Source organism: Heteronotia binoei, chromosome 5 (assembly GCF_032191835.1).
Source record: "Heteronotia binoei isolate CCM8104 ecotype False Entrance Well chromosome 5, APGP_CSIRO_Hbin_v1, whole genome shotgun sequence".
Taxonomy (NCBI): domain Eukaryota; kingdom Metazoa; phylum Chordata; class Lepidosauria; order Squamata; family Gekkonidae; genus Heteronotia; species Heteronotia binoei.
The window spans coordinates 169631895-169652817 of NC_083227.1; the positions used below are offsets into that span (position 1 = coordinate 169631895).

The 20923-nt window shown below is 46.2% G+C and overlaps 1 protein-coding gene across 1 annotated transcript; it reads right to left on the reverse strand.

Moving 5' to 3' along the window:
• Positions 1 to 5048: 5048 nt before the first annotated feature.
• Positions 5049 to 20475, reverse strand: C5H19orf67 (chromosome 5 C19orf67 homolog). Its single transcript, XM_060238350.1, has 6 exons — positions 20288 to 20475; positions 19150 to 19294; positions 9352 to 9452; positions 8159 to 8344; positions 7789 to 7911; positions 5049 to 5861 (listed from the first exon to the last, which is right to left on the reverse strand). The coding sequence occupies exons 1-6, from the start codon at positions 20383 to 20385 to the stop codon at positions 5687 to 5689; spliced, it is 828 nt and encodes a 275-aa protein (XP_060094333.1). The 5' UTR covers positions 20386 to 20475; the 3' UTR covers positions 5049 to 5686.
• Positions 20476 to 20923: the final 448 nt, after the last annotated feature.

Genomic DNA, 20923 nt, shown 5'->3' on the forward strand with positions numbered 1-20923 from the left:
CTCATCTTGCATTCTCATCTGCAGTAAATATGAGTATGCTTTCGCAAACAATTTCTCCTGGAGCCCCAGAAGAATTTTATCAAATACATATTGTTCCACACTAACACCTGTTGTTTTATCTTTAATGTATCTAGGTTCCATTTGGGTTCTTGACCACCAACTCATATTCATGCCCTCCAATTCTTGCCTAGATTTCAACTGATTGTCTTGTTTCAACAAGTCTTTATACCTACAGATCTTCTTTTGCTTTAGAAGATCTGGTTGTGTAAAGGCTTCAGTTGGAGAAACCCGTCTTGGTATCTTCTGATAAATGTTTGGCTTCAAGCATACCCATGTCAAGTAAAGGGATTTCTGTATCCAACGATTTTTAAAAAATGAGTGCCCTTCCAGTTTTTGATACCAGAGGTATGCATGCCAGCTGTCACGAAATAACAAAGTCAGGAGCCTTTCATGCTTGTTGGTGCTGTTTATTTTCATCATCTGTTAACAGAATCACACCTGCGCTGCTCCGACCTCCTCTCAACCACCAGCCCCTTCTCCCACTCCTGGCTAGCTTAAATCCCTCTTCCCCACACCTGGCTTGTGTTGCCCCTTAAAGGGGCCATGTTCTGACCCCTCTTCACACACCCCTTCCCTTAAAGTGTTCATGGGTGAGCTGCTAGCTATTGCCCAGCGAGAGAAGAAATCCGCATTGGCATGTAGTCTGCCTGGCCAGTGTTAAACTTGTAACGTGTAGGGTCAGAGGGCCAACATCCAGCGCTGACCCTATTGTTGTGATGCCCCTGCTCCTTCAGCCATTTGAGGGCTGCATGAACTGTTACGAGAAAAAAGGGGTTATGGAGGAGGTAGTATCGTATGGAAGTAACCACCCATTTTATGGCTAAGGCCTCCTTCTCTAAGGTTGAGTAATGTGTCTCCCTGGGTAGGAGCTTTTGGCTAATGAAGGTGATGGGGTGTTCTACCCCATCCTGGTCCTGCGCTAGCAGAGCCCCCAACCCCGTACCCGAGGCATCGGTGTACAGTTGGAAGGGCTGCTCAAAATCCGAGGCTCATAATACTGGCTCCGCTGTGAGTACTGCCAGAAGCTGCTACAGCACCCTCTGGCAGGTGGGCGTCCATGTTAGGGACTCCCGAGCTGACTTGTTTAATAGGTCCGACATTGGGGCTGTCAACTGCAGCTTAGTTGGGGATGAACCGGCTGTAGTAGCCTGCCAACCCCAACAACTGCCGGACCTGTTGTTTAGTTCGGGGGTCGGGAGGCCCTGCAAGGCCTCAACTTCGAACTGTACCAGCCCAATTTGCTCCCGGCCCACTATGTGACCCAAGTATTGCAGAAAAAGGTGGGCGAAAGTACAATTTTTTGCATTCAGATGTAAGCCCACTTGTCTGACCAGGTGCAGGACATGCTCCAGATGTGTTAAATGCTCCTGCCACATGCGACTAACGACCACCACATCATCTATATAGGCCGTGGCATAGTCCTCACACCCTTCCAACAATATGTCCACCAACCTTTGAAAGATGGCTGCCACCCTGTGCAGCCTGAAGGGCATGGTTTTGAAATTATATAAACCCCACGGGGTTGCGATTGCCATCTTCTCCTGGTCTTGCTGTCTCAGTGGCACCTACCAGTACCTCTTGGTCATAACCAGCATGGTGAGGAATGGGGCACCCTAGGCATAGAATACGTGTCAAAGTGCGAAATCCTGTTGACCCCCCTGAAGTCATCCTGAGGGATGCCATCCAGCTTTGATACTATTACTATTGGGTTGCGCCACGGACTATGGGACACCTCAATAACCCCTGCCTGTAGCATTGCCTCTACCTCCTGCCTGAGGGGTTCCCAGGTCTTCCGGGGAAGAGGCCGCAGTGGTTCTCGAACCACCTTTTGGGCTCAGTCTCTATCTCGTGTTCCAGCAGGTGTGTCTTTCCGGTTTTTGCAGAAAACACCTCCACTTGCTGTTCCAACAGGGCTCTCAACTCTTCTTTTTGGTCTGTAGACAAACCCTCGGCTGACAGCAAGGCCTCCAGGGCCTGCCCCCCTTACTGCTCATCCCAATGGGGCACTGGGACCGTCTCCCCTTCCTCTTCTGTGACTGCAAAACCAATTGGCCACTCTTGCCGTCCCTTTAAAAGGTTTATATGTAACCAGCGAAGAGGGACCCACGGGGACCCAATCTGTACTCCATAGAGGGAGGTGCCCCGGTGGCCTTCTACTTGAAATGGGCCTGCCCAGGGGTCCCCGTCCCCACGGCACAGGGCAGCATCTCGTACCAACACCCTACCGGGATGGTGAGAGGCTGCACCCATCGATTGTACTGTCACTTTTGCTGGGCCTGCGCATGTAGCAGGTACCAGCGGGCCGCTGCCCTTGCCTGCACTAAGAATTGCTGCAGTCATGCTACATATTCATCTACCAGTTGGGCGGTCCCCACCCGGCTACCTATCCAATCTTCTGCTAAGATTGCCAAGGGCCCATGCAGGGAGCACCCATATAACAGGTGAAACAGGGCATACCGGGTGGAAGCCTGTGTCAGCGCAGGGACATTGAAATTTCAACAAGGAACAGGCTTAGCTTTGTTGAAAACAAAGTTTCCGTTTATTGATTACAGCAATGCATTCCACAACGCAGGTTCATTGATACTAATAACAAAAGGGGTGCAAGCATGAGCATATAAGGATACACATCAAAGGATAGGGGTTTTAAATCATTTCCCACAATAAAACTGGGGCTTCTCTGCTGAGAAAAGCCAGGGCGCCTATCTGTTATCTCCCAACTACATAGCAGTCTCTCCTCCTCTGCAATGGCCTTGCTTGTCCCCTCTAGGCGCCTGGGAATGGCTAGATGTTTTACACTTCAAAGGCCTGCTGGCATTCTGACTTCCCCCCTCCTGGCCATCTCTCTACAATACTATGGTTAGTGTGGCAAAAGGCATAGGGTTAGTTCACAGTAAATAAACAGTTCAGGTCATAAAGTAAACTTCAATGTATACAAGCTGACAGCCTGGGGGAACTCTCTCACTGTGAACAACAGCGGGTCAATCATTCTATCCCAGTCCTTAAGGTTCTCCCCTATGCATCGCTTTGCATCCCCTTCAGGGTCTGGTTGAAATGTTCCACCAGGCTATCTGCTTGGGGATGATAGACAGAAGTCCTCAAATGTTTAACTCCAAGCATCTGGCACAACTATTGAAACAAGCGGGACGTAAAGCTAGGGCCCTGATCCGTTAATATTTCCTTGGGGATTTCCACCCATGCAAAGAAGGACATTAAGGCACGGGCCACCACCAGGGTCTTCATGGTCCACATGGGAAATGCAGTGGGGAAGCGGGTAGCGAAGTCCACCAGGACTAGTAGGAAATCGTTTCCCCGGGGTGCCCGCAGCAATGGTCCTACAAAGTCCAAACCCACCCTCGCAAAGGGCTCCTCCACCAGGGGTAAGGGTTGCAAAGATACTGGGGGCGGTCCCCGGGTAGCAGCCTGTTGGCATCATGGGCAAGTCTTACAAAACTGCCCCACGTCCTTGGTCACTGACGGCCAAAAAGAAATACCGCAAAATCCTTCTTAGGATCTTTGCTTTGGCCAAGTGCCCTGCCCATTCCCCGCCATGGGCTTGCTCCAGGGTTTCCTGGTGCACCCTGTCTGGCAAGATGAACTGTCTAATTACGCCTCCCCCAACTTCTCCTCTCATCTCTCTCCACAACAACCCCTGCTCTTCCACGAACCTGGTAAGTGGGTGATCCTCCGGGCATCCCGCACTGCCCCATCTGAGGCTGCTATCTGGCCTCTTACAGTCTCCAAAGAGGCATCTTCCTGCTGCCACCGGGGAAATCGGGATCCCTCGCCCAGGCCCCCCCTAGCGGCTCCGTCATGATGTTTCCTATGGAGGTCAGCTCTCTAGGGGGCGAGTCGGCCTGCTGCAGCTCTTGGGAGCTGTCCACCCTTGGGAGGGTGGTGGCTCCAACCACCACCTGTCTCCAGAATGGAAAGTCCTGTCCCAGTAGCATTGGCGCGGGCAGCTGGGGCTTCACTGCCAGGGCCATCTCCGCTTGGTAATGACCAATCTGGACGGTCGCTTGCATGGAGGCCCACTCTTCTAGGATCCCGTGCACACAGTGAGCAGCCTGGGGGGCGCTGCGAGGGGTCCCCTCTGGCACCAATCCCAGTTGTATGATGGTCAGGGCGCTCCCCGTATCCACCAGCGCCCACAGGACTTTCCCAAATACCTTGGCTCTCACTACCAGCGGTGCTGCCGTATTCGAGCTTCCCCATGCTTGGACGAGCATTGAAAAGGACAGTCCCATTGGAAATGCTGCAGCTGGCCACACATAAAGCAGAGCCCTTGTGCGGGCAGGGGTCCTCCACCTCTTTTCTCCTTTCCAGTCGCCTCCGCCTGGTCCCCCACGTCCTTCTCGAATTCGCTGGACTTGGTTCTCGACCAATTCGCTAGATCAGGCAGCGGTGGCGGTTCCCACCCTTTGGGCCAGGCTCGGCCCCTCCAGAAGGACCCTTGCGGTCTAGCTCTTCTCCCTATTTTCACAGATGGCTTATACTTATACTCTGCCCATTAAAATCCAATATTAAAGATACTATTGCTGCAGGAGTATTAGCAGGGTGTGATAGGGTTTTCCATGGTAACTTAAAGGCTCTAGAGTGCCCTCCAGAGTAAATACCTACCTTTATTGGCTTTCTGGAGGTATTGTTAAGGCAAATTTATTTTACTAGGCATTTGTCTTAGATTTGTGCTGTACATTCAATGAGCCATGAGTTACAGATTTTAACTGTTTAACTTCTGATTGCAAAGGCTAATCCTGATTTTTTTTTAAAAAATGTTGCTTATTTTTGCACCATCTTGGACACTACAATAGTGAGTATAAGCTGGGTAATCATGTGACTAAACAAATGGACAAATGGTGGAATGGTGGAAAGAGATCACTGGATGTATTAAATGAAATAGTTCTCCAGCATCCTTCCACAAATTGACACAAAGCTATTTTCAGAACATCAGTCACAAGACTGAAAATGATTACCGAAACAGGAGTCAGAAGCAGAGCCAGAGCTTATTTTATTAGTAACATTTATTTTTTTTTAAAAAAATCAAAATCTCCAGATGTTGTTGCCTTGAACCACAGCAAGGTAACTAGAGCTCAGATTAAAATGGGGAGCACAAGGAAGCAAAGCTGCTTACAGGAGACACTTTTGCTGACCTGTTGAGATATTACAAACATCTGTAATGTTTTGTAGTAGCAAAATCATCTCTGGACAAACTTGTTCATTGAAGGAAAGAACCCTTGACTCTTCTCTCTTCCAGGGCCATCCCACTGCACCATGTAATGGAGCTCACAAGAGCCAGAGTGTTTGTTGAAGCTGATTACCTCAAAGCAGATGGTGGTTGTATGTTAAGTGGTCAGGAACCAGGTAGAAGAGAGCAGCAGGAAGAGCGACTCTCAACCCACATCCTCATTTAAAAACATCACTCTAATTTCCAGAGTAAGCAGCGCAGGCACGAGGGGGTTAAAATAGAATCTAGGAAAAAATAAGTTGCACAAAATAAGGGGAAATGATGCATAATGTGAATATGCCGGCTAATGGCGTAGTGTGCTTGCTGAAGCAGTAGTGGCAACACCAGGACTAGGAGGCTGAGTCCTGTGGAATACTGTGAAGATACACAGCTGGTAAGAACTTTCTACTGCACCTGCTCCCCTGAGCTCACAGGGCAAGAGGACTCATGATTAAGCAGGCCAGAGTTTTGCACATGCAGTAACTGCACCAAGAGGTCTGTTGCTGAAGTGTGAGAGGGTTCTTCAAAGCCAACGGTCAGGAGTTGCAGGTAGTCCCCCTTGGGTTGACGACACAGTACCCTGTGCAAAGAAAGAGACAGAGACAGTGACAGTGAAGCAGCATCCATGCTAGCCAGGTAGGTTCAGCCCCTTAGTATTAATGTCAGTCACTTCAGCGGGCCTGTGACATGGCTTTAGAAATGCATAGAAGTCCATTCTAATTGTAACAGGGATGGAATCCCTTCATCCTACATCTTTTCTGGGCACTTTCAATGGAAACTAGTTATTGACAGAAACTAGTTACTGATAGAATATGTCCGTTCTGGGAACATCTTTTCCCTGATGCTACAGAATTTTCTGTGTTTGAGGATTTCATATATTTATTTCCACTGTTGTTTCTGTATCTCTCCCCCCCCCCCAAAAAAAAAAACATGCACTGGCATTCAGCCAAGAGTCTTCAATCAGGGTATTGAACTAACAGGCAGGTGTTGGCTGTACTGAAGTTTACTAAGTATAGAATGTGTGGGGAATTAAAGGGGTAGTTGCTTATACATATTTCACACTGCATCCTACATTACATTCAGGAAGAAATGCCATACATTTTTATTAGATCTGGAGGTATAAGCCCATCCTGATTTTCACGTTGGATGTATTTCAGTACCAAAGACAATGCAACAAGTGCATTTTCAGTGTTATGTATCTCCTTTTCCCTACCAAGGCTTGAAATGTGTGAGTCAGTGATACTAGATATTGTTGTGACAGCATTTCCAAAGCTTTATCTAATTATTCTAACAAGACTTTGGCTCCTGAAAGTAAAGGTGTATTCTGCATTTTGCTGGTGGTATCTGTTCATGGAGAATAATGGCATAATTCTCAGGAGAAGAATATGCAATGGATGCTAGTGAAGGCTGCTTCTCAACAGGGAGTTGTATAGGTGAGAATCACATGGACAATACTCAGAGTTGAGCTCCATTTAACAGGAACTTAAATTTATCAAAATTTGGATGAAGGAGTAGAGGGAATGCTTATTAAATTTGCAGATGATACTAAATTGGGAAGGGTAGCAAATACAGTAGAAGACAGAAGCTGGATACAGGATGATCTTGACAGGTTGAAAAACTGGGCTGAAACCAATAAAATGAATTTTAATAAAGATAAATGTAAAGTTTTGTGTTTAGTTAGGAAAAATCCAATGCATAGTTATAGGATGGGGGAGATTTGTCTTGGCAGTAGTATGCGCAAAAGGGATCTAGGGGTCTTAGTGGACCATATGCTGAACATGAGTCAACAGTGTGGAGTGGTGGCTAAAAAGGCAAATGCAATTTTGGGCTGTATTAACAGAAGTATAGTGTCCAGATCACATGAAGTATCTTACTCTGCTCTGGTAAGACCTCACCTGAAGTATTGTGTTCAGTTTTGGGCACCACATTTTAAGAAGCATATAGACAAGCTGGAACGGGTCCAGAGGAGGGCAACAAAGATGGTGTGGGGTCTGGAGACCAAGTCCTATGAAGAAAAGTTGAAGTAGCTGTGTATTTTTAGAATGGAGAGGAGGCAGCCAAGAGGTGATATGATCACCATTTTAAAGTACTTGAAGGGCTGTCATATAGAGGATGGTGTGGAATTGTTTTCTGTTGCCCCAGAAGGTAGGACCAGAACCAATGGGTTGGAATTAAATCAGAAGAGTTTCCAGCTCAACATTAGGAAGAACTTCCTGACAGTCAGAGCAGTTCCTCATTGGAACAGGTTTCCTTGGGAGGTGGTGGGCTCTCCTTCCTTGGAGGTTTTTAAACAAAGGCTAGATGGCCATCTGACAGCAATGCTGATCCTGTGAACTTAGGGGAAGGTATCTGTGAATTTACTGTATTGTTGGGTCCCTTCCAACTCTATGATTTTATGATTCTAATGAGGTTTTGGTGCATATTTGTTCATATATACATACATACTGGATTCTTTATATATGTACCCAGGACACTGTGTACTCTCTTTTTGATTTTGTTATACCTACCAGGATAGCACATCAGAGCTGTGCTCATTGTCAGGGTCCACAGGCACCCAGCGTCCAATAGACCACAGCTTCTGCATCTTCACTGTTGTTTCATCTCCTGTATCTCGGAAGCATAAGAAGTAGCTAGAACAAATGCACAAAATCACATACAGCAAAGATTGGAGATGGAAAAGTCATGCATGCCTCAAAGAAGCTCAAGGAATGGAAATATAATAAACCATCAATGATAGCGAAAGTTGCTCAACATCATGGCCCCATGAAATTTACCACTTTCCCAGTTCTGGAAGCTGGAAGAACTGGCACTGTGTATGTCCATCCATTTAAGTCCTCTCCACCCACACCTCCAAGTCCAGAGTGATCAGCAACTCACTATTCTGTGTGGTGTGTTTGATTTCGGCCAGCAGGCCCTTCCAAAATGTCAAGGTTCCAGCGCATTTTCTTATATAGGTTGCAGGGAACATGGGCAGTTGTATAAGGCGCTGAGATGCAGTACCGGAAGGTGGAAATTTGGTGTGATTCATTCAGCCAAAATTTTCCACAGAAGAAACACAAGACACTGGTGAAAGGTTGGAAATGGAAAGGTTAGAGCAGAAGTCTTGCCTTGCAAGGGAGTGTGAACAAAAGGAGCTGACAGAAGAACACTCTTATTTGGAAGAAATACCTTCTAAAAGGCAAACAAAAGCAAAAAACTTTGGGTTATAATTACTTTCAACAGAGTGTGAATATAAGGATTTTTGGTTACTTTAAGTGAATTTCAGATTGGAGCCAAACAGGTTTCTCATTGGTGAAAAAGGAGGTCTCATTTGACCACCAAGAAGGTTAAATTGGGGACCATGGGACCTGCATAGAGTTTGTTTGTTTGTTTATTTGGTTTTTAACTTGCCCTTCCTGTAGAACAGGCTCAGGGTGGGTTACATCATAAAAACAATCAACAGTAAAAAAACCAATTTAAAATATATAAAATCTAAAATTACAGAGTTACAGTAGGTACTAAAATGGCAAATTCTGCCTCACAGACATGGCCTATTGTCCATGTCCAGCAGGTGCTACAGCACTGGGATGGAATGAAGGGGGGAGGCCAGTAATAAGTGACGTCCAGTGCCTCAGCTGAGAGCCTGGCGAAAGAGCTCTGTTTTACAGGCCCTGCAGAATTGAAGCAGATCCCGCAGGGCCCGGATCTCCAGGGGGAGCTCATTCCACCAGGTAGGTCGAGGCCAGATGGACATCTCTGGGGCTGGGTATCACCAGAAGATGTTGAGTTGCTGATCATAAAGCCCTACGGGGCTCATACAGGAAGAGGCAGTCCCATAGGCATGCTGGCCCCTGGTTGCATAAGGCTTTATATGTAAGTACCAACATCCTGAACCGGATCCGGTACTCAATGGGTAAATTACTAATTTAGTTGAAATAATTAATTTTCTTCTGCTCCACACATTCAAGAAACTGGCAAGCACCAAACTACAGAACTCTTCAGTCTTGGTCTCGTGGCATTGTAACCGCTTTTGCAGCAACTCTGGGGCACAAGCTATGCAGTTTAGACCTTTCCTAAAGATCACCTCCTACCTGAAAGGGTCTGTATCTTCAAGGGAGACAAAGCTGAAAGAAGCGTACATCAACACCAGTTGCTCAAGCTGGCAGGCCAGTTGCTGGGAGATCTCCAGGAGCTGTGTGGAAAGACTAGGCAGGAGCAAATTGCAGTGACCAATTGGGGCTAGCGTTATTATTATCATCTAGATTTATTGCCCACCTTTCTCACTGAGACTCCAGGTAGATTACAAAATATGATAAAAACAATTCAATCAAACAGCAAAGATCTTTAATGCGCAAACAGTGGGGCTAAGACTGAAGAACTGGGAAGAAGAAGAAGCTGTCTGAAACATAGGATCTTGAGTGACAGTACGTATCTGATAAAGGTTGATGGTTACCAATTAATCCACCATGCCCTTCTGGTAACTAAATGGAAACTCCCCCCTCCTCTTCACCAGCAAACTCATAATACCTAAGTTGAGCTTCCTGTGTTTCCTGGTGTCTCCTTCCTGTTACTATGAAAGGTTCCCTGTCCCCAGCTTCTTTCTTCCCCATGCTCAAGAAATGTTACTTCCTTCCCCAGTTAATGCACCTATTTGCTAGGGTTGCCAATCTCTAGTTGGGCTATATACTCAAGACAACAGAATATTCAGTATCTGAAAATGACCATAGACAGAATTGCTGCATACAAGATCACCAAAACTCTATTACCAAAAATCACTCTTACAATGCCAAAATAGTGCAATTTTTTTTATACAAGTATGAAGCAAAACTCTAGATCTGTGGTCAAACATGAAACCTAAGTAGTTACACTATTCAGGCACTGGTTTCACATATAATATTCGGCGCAACAAGAACATTGCTATAGTAAAAGAATCTTTATCTTATCTGTGGTCCAGTGAAAGTTCATATAAATAGATCCATCTGTGTGTATTCCAAATAAATGTCCATGAATGTCTTAATTCAAGATTTACTCTGAAGAACACTAGGTTGTATTCTGACAAATGTCTGTAAGGTGTATTAACCAATCTTCTGTTGAGTTAATGCACCTTACAGACAGTAGTCCAGATACAATGTGCTTCTATTCCTATTAAGAACTGAGCAGAAAGGAATAGTCCTCATATTTAGATTCAGCTCACTGTACTTATGCATGCAATAGTATCCTCAAAGCTTGACTGTTGTAATGCTATATATCAGGGGTGGCCAAACTTGTTTAATAAGAGCCTCACAGAATAAACAGATGTTGGAGGAAGGGGAGGAGTGGGAAGGAAGGAAGGAAGATAGATGGGAGGTGGGAGGGAGAGGTAAAAAGCAACTTTAAATGCCTTCTCCAAGCTGACCAATGGGGTGGTGGGAGCTTTGAGAGCCACAGTTTGGCCATCCCTGCTGTATATGGAGCTGCCATTGAAACAGCTCAGAAACTTCAGCCTACACAAAATGTGACTGCCCAGTCGTTATCCAGAGTGTGCTTCTATGAGTACATTATGCCTGTGTTTTGAGCTTTTCACTGGTTGTCTGTTGTTTGCACATCCATTTCAAGGTGTTTTTAAAACCCTTCATGGCTTGGGACCTACAGGATTATCTCTCTCAACATGAACCTGTGCAGCAGCTCCAGTCCTTGGACTGATCATTTTGTACGATTCCTTTCTGCAAACTGGTAAGGTCAGCTGTTGCTCATGCGTGTGCCTTTTTTGTGGTGGTGACTAGGGATGGGCATGAACTGGTTCATGAACTAAAGTTCATGATGAATTTTGAGTGGTTTGTGTTTTTCAAAGTCAAGTTCTCGACGGAGGGTGGTCAGCTCCTCTGTAGGCACATTGACCGGTTGCGTTGTTCACCCTGCTGGACGAACCGGTGGAGCAGCCCCGTAACCAGAATTTGAAGAATTGGGGGGGGGGGGCTGATTTTTTTCAGGGGGCACATAGTGGCCCCAACCTCCATGGCCTTCTTTCCTACCATTGCTGAGGAGAAAGCTGCCAGCTCGCTGCCATACAGCCTTCCCCTCCCCACAGCTGCCCCAAGGTGATCCCTTTCCACCCCTCTTCCAGCAGCTCTGGTGGGGAGCCACTCAGAGGTTTAGATACGTGCCACAAGGTTTTCTGCCCTTACCTGTAGCATGATCTACTTAGGCAAGCCCAGCAAGACAAGGGGGGGGTTGGAAGGCACCACCAAGTCGCAACTGACTTCTGGGGCTACAAGACCTCCAATTCGGATTTCTTCCTGTCGGAGGGCGAGCCGAGGCTGCCCAAGCGCAGCTCCCACCCTTGCTAGGGTGGCCAGCGAGACCAGGCCAGAAAACCCCTGCAGGCGAACATCACCTCTCCACGGATCCCCAGCCCAGGACTGCAGCTGGGACCTCCACTTATGTGCGCCAGTTGTCAGGCGTGGGTTCATTGAAGCTCACGAGAATGCAGACTTAGTAGTTTAAAACAAAGTGGCATTTATTGGGCACATCAGAGTTACTCCAAGCAAGCAGGTAAATTGGAACTGATAGAGATTGTTTCAATCTATGGTTATTTATCCCCCTACTTCAAAGCATTCACATCTGCCCTACAGTTCCCAAAACAAAAGGCTGCTTTTGCATATGAAACATTCCCAGCGCTTCCCCCCTTATCTTTTCCGTTGGTGGTTACATTGCCCAGAGGCGCTGGCCTTGGAGCCTCCGGGGAGGAGGTGCGAAGCTGGCACCTACGGTTGGCTTCAAAGACTCTTGGCAACCTTTGATAGTCCTGGGAAATGGCTCTCTACTCTTCCCCCCTCCCTCCTAGTTGACCCCGTTTCTGGTTAGTAAGAATCCCCCTGCATATTTGATTATGGTTAGTAGCATTGCTTAATGACATTATGAATGAACAGAGCCTGACACCAGTCTACCCTACCCTGCCCTGTCTGCAATGGAGTCATCCACCCCTTGTCTCAAATCAGGAAGCTTTAACTAGTGCAGAATGCTGCATCCAGATTGTTATTGGGGCTTTCCAAGTGGAACATATTGAACCTGTGCTGAAAGCACTGCACTAGTCGCCTGTTGCATATTGGGTTCGTTTCAAGGTGCTGGTTCTCTTCTATATTACCTGGAACCTGCATACCTTTGGGACCACCTTTCCCCATATGTTCCCCAGAGAGTACTGCATTCCGGGACTCAGAACCTCCTATCGATCCCTGGACTGAAGGAAGCGAGGTTGATGCCAACTAGGGTGCAGGCTTTCTCAGCTGGTGATCAGGGCCCTGCAGGATCTTTCTCAGTTCTGCAGGGTCTGTAAGACTGAGTTCTTTCATCAAGCCTTTAATTGCTGGAATTGAAGATGGCTGCGTGGTTGTTCTGGAGCTGACCACCAGAACTGCACACCTGCACTTTAACACCATCTGGACTGCCTGAATGTAGCTTGTGATGGCAAAGAAGATCAAGGGATTTTGCCTAGTACTCTGATATACTGTTGTTATATAACACCTATTATGTTTTATTGCTCTTATAATGGTTCTATGTTTTAAATTGCTGTTGAGGCTGTGAGCCGCCCTAAGCCACTTTCACACAGGAGTGCAGAGGATGACAAGGTTCCATTTCATGGTTGCTGTTTTCTGATTGACATTTGTATGGCTGATGTTATTACCCCGCTTATTAACAGGTTTATGTTAAGTGTAACCCATTTTAGATCCCATATGATACTAACCTTATTGTGTAACCATGTTTTCAGTTACTAACACTCACAAGGTCTCTTGTTGAAATGTCTAGCAGTTGGTGGGATGTGGGATGTGGACTTGCAGGTGGAAAGCAGCTGCGGGGAGACACATCTAATCTTCTCCCCTGAGCAATGCTGATTAGTGCCAACCGAAGAGCAGGCTTGGCCTTGACTACTGAGGCCTGAGAAAGAACTGTATTTTATTCTAAAAAAGGATTTTCAAAAGAGAGCCAGTTTGGTGTAGTGGTTAAGTGTGCAAACTCTTATCTGGGAGAACCGGGTTTGATTTCCCATTCCTCCACTTGCAGCTGCTGGAATTGAATAGCTGTTCTGCCCTTTTCTATAATAGTTGACAACTTTCGATTGTACCCCAGTCTGGCAAGACTTGGACACTTGTCATGTAATGTTTGCTTTAAGTATCATCATTAAAACTTCTTTTGATCCTACTCAAGAAGTCTCATGATTGAACCTAGGCAAAACCTTACAGATAGAATGCAATTCCTCGATGGCTTCAATGAGACAGGAATTCCAGTCTCCTATCAGCTCATCTAAAGAGGTGCAGGAGGGCTGTGGATCCCACAGAGCATTCTGGAACCCAATAGAGTCCATTAGTCTCCATGGGTGAACAAACATCAGCTCATCACCTAGACAGTGTCAGGCGATGGAATCTCATATAGACTACGTAGCAGGAAAGATGTATGGGTTAGCATCAGAGATCCATATGGTTAGTATGTTGCAGTTAGTATTCATAAACCTTACAGAGCCTGACATACTGCCCCCCCTAAGCTCCTGCTCGGGGTTTGTCTGGGTGCAGTAGGTAAAACTTTTTTAAAAGTGAGGGTGCACGGAGGTCTGATGACTTGACCCATTCGTCACAGCTAGGGGGAAAGTATTTCCAACGAACTAAGTCGTGTAGTATTCCCCTTTTTACTTTAGCATCCAGTATTTCTTGCACCTCATGATGACTCTGACCCTTCACTGGAATAGGAGTGGGCGTCTGTGGGGGTGGATGCCAACACTTAGGTCCAGGGTCCTTTTTCAACAAGCTGCAATGGAAAACAGGGTGAATTTTACTAAACATTTTTGGTAAGTCTAATTCCACTGTGACTGGATTTATGACTGTCTTAATTTTAAACGGTCCCAAGTATTTGTATGCCAATTTCCTGGAGCGTTGTGGTAATGGTAGGTTCTTAGTGGACAGAAATACTGTATCTCCTACTTTAAAGTCCCATTCAAGCGAGTGCTTTTTATCAAACTGTTTTTTATAGTTTTGTAATCCAGGTTTTCCTGGATCACTTTCCAACCTTCGGCTAGAGTTTCCCACCATTGGTGGCTAGGGGTAGGTGGCGCTGTTCCTTTGGGAGCCGGTAATAGAGGGAATGGCTTTCCCTCGTAGCCATTCACAGTTTGAAATGGTGATGTTTTGGTAGAGCTGTGTACGCTGTTATTGTATCCGTACTCTGTAAAGGGGAGTAATTCCACCCAATTTGTTTGTTGATAGTTCACATAGCATCGTAAATATTGTTCTAAAAGTCCATTCACACGCCCTGTCTGTCCGTCCATCTGCAGGTGAAAGGTGGAACTTAGCCCTTGTTCTATGCCTGTTACTTTACAAAACTCCCGCCAGAAGTTGGCAACGAACTGCGAGCCGCGGTCACTAATGACCTTATCGGGGAATGAGTGTAGTCTGACCACGTGTTGGAAGAACAATCGGGCTAGTTTCTTAGCTGTGGGTATTTGTTTGCATGGAATAAAATGTGCTGAGGGGGGAATGAGAGAATCTATGGTTTCCTCTCTCTGACTCTCATGCTGCGGTAACCGGGAGAGGGCGTCCGCTAGAAAATTCTTAGAACCCGGTATATGTTTGAGGGTGAAATTGAACTTAGCAAAGAATCCCACCCACCGAATTTGTTTGGCAGTTAATTTTCGGCGCCCAGTTAGTGCCTCTAGGTTCTTGTGGTCTGTCCAAATTTCAAATGGCACTCGCGCCCCCTCTAGGCATGAGCGCCAGGTTTTCAGCACGAACGTTACTGTGAACGCCTCCTTGTCCCAGACTGACCAGTTACGCTGTTCGTTAGAGAATTTTCTGGAGATGTAGGCGCATGGCTTTAATCTACCCTCATTATCTTTCTGCATCAATATTGCTCCGATGGGTACATCGGAAGCGTCACATTGCACCATGAAGGGTTTGAGCTCGTTTGGGTGTGCCAGGATAGGCTCGCTTGTGAATAGTTGCTTTAGCTTGTCGAAGGCTTTCTGGCACTTGGGAGACCAGTCTAGTTTACTCGCCTCTGGACCCTTCTTCTTGGTTTTCAGCAGGTCCGTCAACGGTAGCATAACTTTAGCAAACCCTTCTATGAACCCCCTGTAAAAATTTGCGAACCCGATGAAAGATTGGAGTTGTTTACGTGTTTTAGGGGGTTCCCAGTCTAGCACTGCCTGTATTTTGACTGGGTCCAAGGCTAATCCTTCCCCCGAGACTCTAAATCCCAAGTAGTCGAGTTCCTCCTGGTGGAATTCGCACTTTGATAATTTGGCATACAGTTTGTGCTCTAACAGAGTGTTGAGTACTTTCCTCACCAACTTTATGTGGAAGGGTAGATCCTTTGAATAGATAATGATGTCATCCAGGTACACCACCACCCCCTTGTACAAATATTCTCTCAGCACTTCGTTGATGAAATTCATAAATACTCCGGGCGCACCTTGCAGCCCGAACGGCATCACTAGATACTCGAATTGCCTCATGGGTGTATTGAATGCCGTTTTCCACTCATCCCCCTCTTTAATTCTAATTTGAAAGTATGCGTCTCTCAGATCTAGTTTGGTAAAGATGGATCCCTCTGACACCGTACTTAATAAGTCTTTGATCAGGGGGATCGGGTACACATTTGACATGGATATAGCATTTATCCTGCAAAAATCTGTGCAAAGTCTAAGCCCCCCGTCCTTCTTCTTTCTGAATAGCATGTGGCGTGGTTGCCGGTCTAATGAACCCTCGCTTCAAGTTTTTATCCAGGAACTTCCTCAGTTCCTCCTTTTCTGCCCATCCCATGGAGTAGAGCTTCGCTTTAGGCAACTCTTGACCTGGTATCAGCTCTATGGCACAGTCGGTGCTCCTATGGGGGGGAAGTTCGTTCGCCTCTTCCTCACTAAATGCTCTGTGTAAATCTCGGTATTCTTTGGGGATAGATTTTACTTCTTCCATCGTTAAGCACAGTCTTTCATTCTTAGGGGGGGTGAGGGCCCCCACTCTAGCGACCAGTGGTGGTGAACGCATTTTTTGCTATCAAAGTCTATAGTCTGCTCTCCCCATTGGATATTCGGTTGGTGTTTTGCTAACCAGCCTACCCCCACCACCATGTCGGAGGAGGAGGGGGTGATTACAAAAACTTCCATGTCCCAGTGTTCCTTAATCCCTACCGGGAAAAACTGGGTTTCTTCTACGCATGGTTCCCCTTTCATTACTATCCCGTCCATTTGCTCAAATTGGAGAGGGTGGGGTAGAGAGTTTTGCGCTAACCCTAATGCCTCTACTAGCCTCGGGGTGATAATTTCCTGGGTGCACCCGGAGTCAATTAGAGCTCGGGTGTGCATAAACCTCTTGGAGTTGGGATTCAATAAAGTCAAAGGGACCAGAAACAGTTCTCCGTTCCCCGGAACTTTTTCAGCCATTCGACTTCAAAGTGGCCAGTTCAGATAAACCCCGTTTTTTCGGGATTAGTCTCAAAATATCAGGCGATGGAATCTCAAGGCAATGTTCATTTGAAAAAAAAATGACACTTTATTGGAAACTCATAGCTGGTTACAAAGATTGAGACTAATACCGATGCCTAGGCATGGGTCACTCTTAAAAGATTCTACATCAAAGCAATTCTAAACAAAGCTCCCTTTCCCAAGACATCAAGGAGTTGGAGGTGCAAACTTTCACACAGGCTTCAGCTTATCTCTTTCCCCTGAGAAGTTGCCTTGCGGCCAAGCTATCTTTTAACGGTCGCATTCTTTTGTGCCTTGGTAGCATCAACAATGCTTACACATTAACAGCTGTCTCTTTGATATGCATATAGACTACGTAGCAGGAAAGATATATGGGTTAGCATCAGAGATCCATATGGTTAGTATGTTGCAGTTAGTATTCATAAACCTTACAGAGCCTGACAGACAGGAAGGAGTGGGAATGTCCTGCCGAGCCTTCAAAACCAAGTGGTTTGACCATGGCACCGCTTTTTTTGCAGTCAGATCCACATTCAACCCCATGCCAGTGTGTGGGGCTCGAGACAATTAGATGGAATCCCAGTGCTGCCATGGAAGACACCAGTTCTGAGACCTGGGCAGAGGTGGCAGGTCTGTCCACACGGATGTTGAAGTCCCCCAGGACAAATATCTGTGGATATTCCAAGGACCACCTGGCCACGGCTCAGAAGGCCGTCCACTGGTGTGCTAGGAGATCTGCTGCAGAAGTATATAGTTTCAGGAATTTAAGAGTTGGGACAAATAATGAAGGAAAAACCTTAGTGGAAAAAGGCTTGGGAGGAGAGGGGATGACCTTAATCAATGATCTGCTCTTTCTTCTGACAGGTCAGGGTCTCTATCAGAACAGTGGAATGTGGTGAATGGTCTACTTGTGAGCCTCATGTAAAAGTCAATGTTTGCTTTCTTGTACACAAAGTGTTATGAACTTTTAGGTGACAACTGAACTGGTTTGGTTTGTGAGGTCAGTGAACTGGTGACAACTGAACTGATTTGGTTTGTGAGATTAGTGAACTGGTAGCATGATCCTCTGGCAAGATAGACACACCAAACTCACTGGTGGTCTCTGGCTGACTCTCCTCTATCCACCCTCCAAGTTAGGTGAGGATTGATTTTACAGGATCTGAGTTATGGCTTCCCAAAGAAGGTGCCCCCAGGAAAGTGCTTTCTGGAGAAATGACATGCAAGTTCATGAAGTTTGTTGAGGAGTTTCTCAACTGCTCTTGTCAGTTTTAAGGAGGTCTCCCCCTGTTAAGTATGTGGACTCAAGTGAAGACTTTGGGTGTTCCTGCCTGGCTCATTGGAGTCATATGGACTGAATTTGGGGACTTGGGGACAATGAGCTACAGGATCCAAATCTCTGCTGCCCTGGACCAATCACAAGCCCCCACCAGTTTGAACGACCCAATAACGTGCTTGTGCGGGAACCCAGAGATGTATATAGGTTTGGCCCCATTGGCCCAGTTCTCAGACTTGTTAGTGCAGCCACCCACTATGCTGTACTTATCAAAGAGCTTGTTATCACTTATCTGTTGACTCATCGATGCATAGAACCCACTATACAATGCCCTCTTTGCCAGAGTTCCTTTCGGTTCCCATTTTCTTGCACAGAGATTGCAGAATCCCCCCCTTTTATTTTTTTTGAGCTTTGAGATCCATCAGTCCTTTTAATCTTGCCTCGCTACATTGGTAGTGGATTCAGCTGCGCCTTCTGCACACTGAACTGGTTGTGCTAGACTTACAAAGTGTCCCTTGGAAAGACAAGGAGACCTTAACGACTGGGGAACTCCCTTCCCTCCATTATGGTGGCAGGAAGTCCAAAACAGTTTGTGGTTTGCAAACTGGGCATGCCACAAAGCAAACCACCTTTTCCTGGTTCTTGCTCATTCTTAGTGTTGGCAAGCATGGTGTGGAATGGCTCTCCTGGTCAGGAAACCTCTCCCCCTTTATTGTGTATTAGAAATCTCTGTAAGACAGAAGTTTTTAGAAGGGCAGTCTATTAGTTTATTTTATATGAAATGAGATTTACAAGATCAGGTTGCTTTTAGTTAATTGTTGCTGACTGTTGTTTTTTAATGTGCTTGGTATTTTAAAGATAGTGGTAGTCTCCATGAATCTGTATTTGGAGAGAAGTTGAGTTATAAATGCTGTAAATCAGGGGTGGCCAACGGTAGCTCTCCAGATGTTTTTTGCCTACAACTCCCATCAGCCCCAGCCAGCATGGCCAATGGCTGGGGCTGATGGGAGTTGTAGGCAAAAAAACATCTGGAGAGCTACCGTTGGCCACCCCTGCTGTAAATAAATAATCCCCTTTAACATTTTTCTCAGATTTGTGGCATTTTGAGCTGAAGACTCAAAGCAAGTGAACCTGTCAACCGTACCAGAATTTCCCCTCTTCCTCAAGACTCACCCGCCTTCGCACTGGCTCCTGGGGAAGCCTTAAATAAGGTGTGCAGCTTCGTGCAGTGGATTCCAGGTAGTGGAAATAGGGCTGGCACATCTGCAGGAATGTGGGCATTGCTTTGGCAAATTGCTCCTTCTGCATTCTGTCTCTGCTAAAATAGGACAGTTGTATGGTCACCACACAGTCTGTAGCTCATCAGTCATTCAGGGAAGAAACTGCCCTCTACTAAGCCATCTTTACAACCTGCTGTTTGGGATTGAGCCTGCTATTGCATACATACTGGTACTGCACTACATATTCTACAATTAGGAAAGTACTTAGTAACAACCCAGAGATGGGTTTGATTTTGGGAACCCTTGAGCATGACATCCCACAATGCTCCTTTTGAACCATTAATAGGCTGGCATATAAACAGAGCATCCAGCCTTTCACGGGAGAATACTTTCCCCTCTCCACCCCAGCCTTCTGTAGAGCACGTGGGAGACCAAGCTTAATCTCATCCTTAATCGGGGCATCCAGGCAGATCAGAAGCAGCATGGACTTGGGCTGCTTCTAAGCAACGCTCCCTCTAACCTGTGAGCAAAAATACTACTTTGTGAGCTACTAGTATTAAAGTTGTGAGCTACTGCATAAAGTAGCTTCCTCTGGGGCCATCCTTCCTGAGCTCAGACAAAAATGTATGCGTTGGAGGCTAAAAAACTGTGCGCAAGCTCACACTAACTCATCTTAGAGGGAACACTGCTTCTGATCATCCTGCACAAACTGGGGCTACTGCCCCAGAGTCCATTGCCGAGGGGGGGGGGGGGAACCAGTCTTCCCTAGTAGTACCCAACAAAAGTATTCAGAAGAGAGGGTACATAACCTGCTGATGGATCTGATGAGAGCTTAAAATAGGCGACATCTGTAGTGGCCACATAAAGAAAAGGAAGAATTGAACATGGAGGCCTCTGCTCAACTGGATGTGATCCACAGTTACAGTTATTCCTGAACCAACCCAGCCTGCTCTCCTACTCTATACTATAAAATGCAGTTCTTCCATCTTTAAAATTGCTTTACCGTCATATTTTAGCAAGCAGAACAACTATGATTGTTAAAAACACACATCCCATATTTGTTCTCCACCCTTGACCCAATCCTCTGCCACCTGTATAGCAGGTATGTCTGGAAGTCTTCAGCTTTCTTCAGCAAGTACTTGAGCTTTTCAGTAATGGGAGCAAGGAGCTCTTCTAAAGTGGTATTCATTTCTGAAGGTGATGCAGGCTGCGGTGGTGCAGAGCTCAGCCAGTGGGGTTCAGTAATTGGAGGGGAAATGAGACAAAGGCCTGGGCTGCAAGGACTCCCTTCAGGGCGGGAAGTTGGAACATCCATAGAGCCTTCAACGAGGCAACTATATCCTTGCTCAGAAGCCATCTTTAAACTCCGCTCCCAGTATTCTGCTAAGAGGAGCACAGGGAACAAAGCATTAATACCACTCTTCCATAGCCAGAGCTGCGGTCAAATGCAGTTGCCAGACCAAAAGGCAAAGCTGTCTCTACATCCTCTCCCACCTTCATCCTGTTAAAATCAGGGTGCTTGATAATATTGTTGGACAATGGATAGCTTGGTTCAAATCTGGTTCTTTTAGGAAGTCCATCAAGTAATTATGGCTTATTCATTAAATCAGCCTAGCCCACCTCACATGGTTGATGCAAGGATAATATTTGGGAGAGGAGATTCTGTGTATGCTGACCTAAGCTCCTAGTAAGCATGAACATATGAACATATGAAGCTGCCTTATACT

What these genes read in the sequence shown, in the direction of transcription:
- C5H19orf67 (XM_060238350.1), bottom strand. Translation starts at nt 20,385, where the DNA reads ATGAATACCACTTTAGAAGAGCTCCTTGCTCCCATTACTGAAAAGCTC. An exon ending in AGGAGCCAGTGCGAAGGCGG is followed by an intron (nt 9,453 to 19,149) that starts GTGAGTCTTGAG and finishes CTTTCCACACAG; the next exon opens with CTCCTGGAGATCTCCCAGCA. An exon ending in CAAACACACCACACAGAATA is followed by an intron (nt 7,912 to 8,158) that starts GTGAGTTGCTGA and finishes CATTTGTTCTAG; the next exon opens with CTACTTCTTATGCTTCCGAG.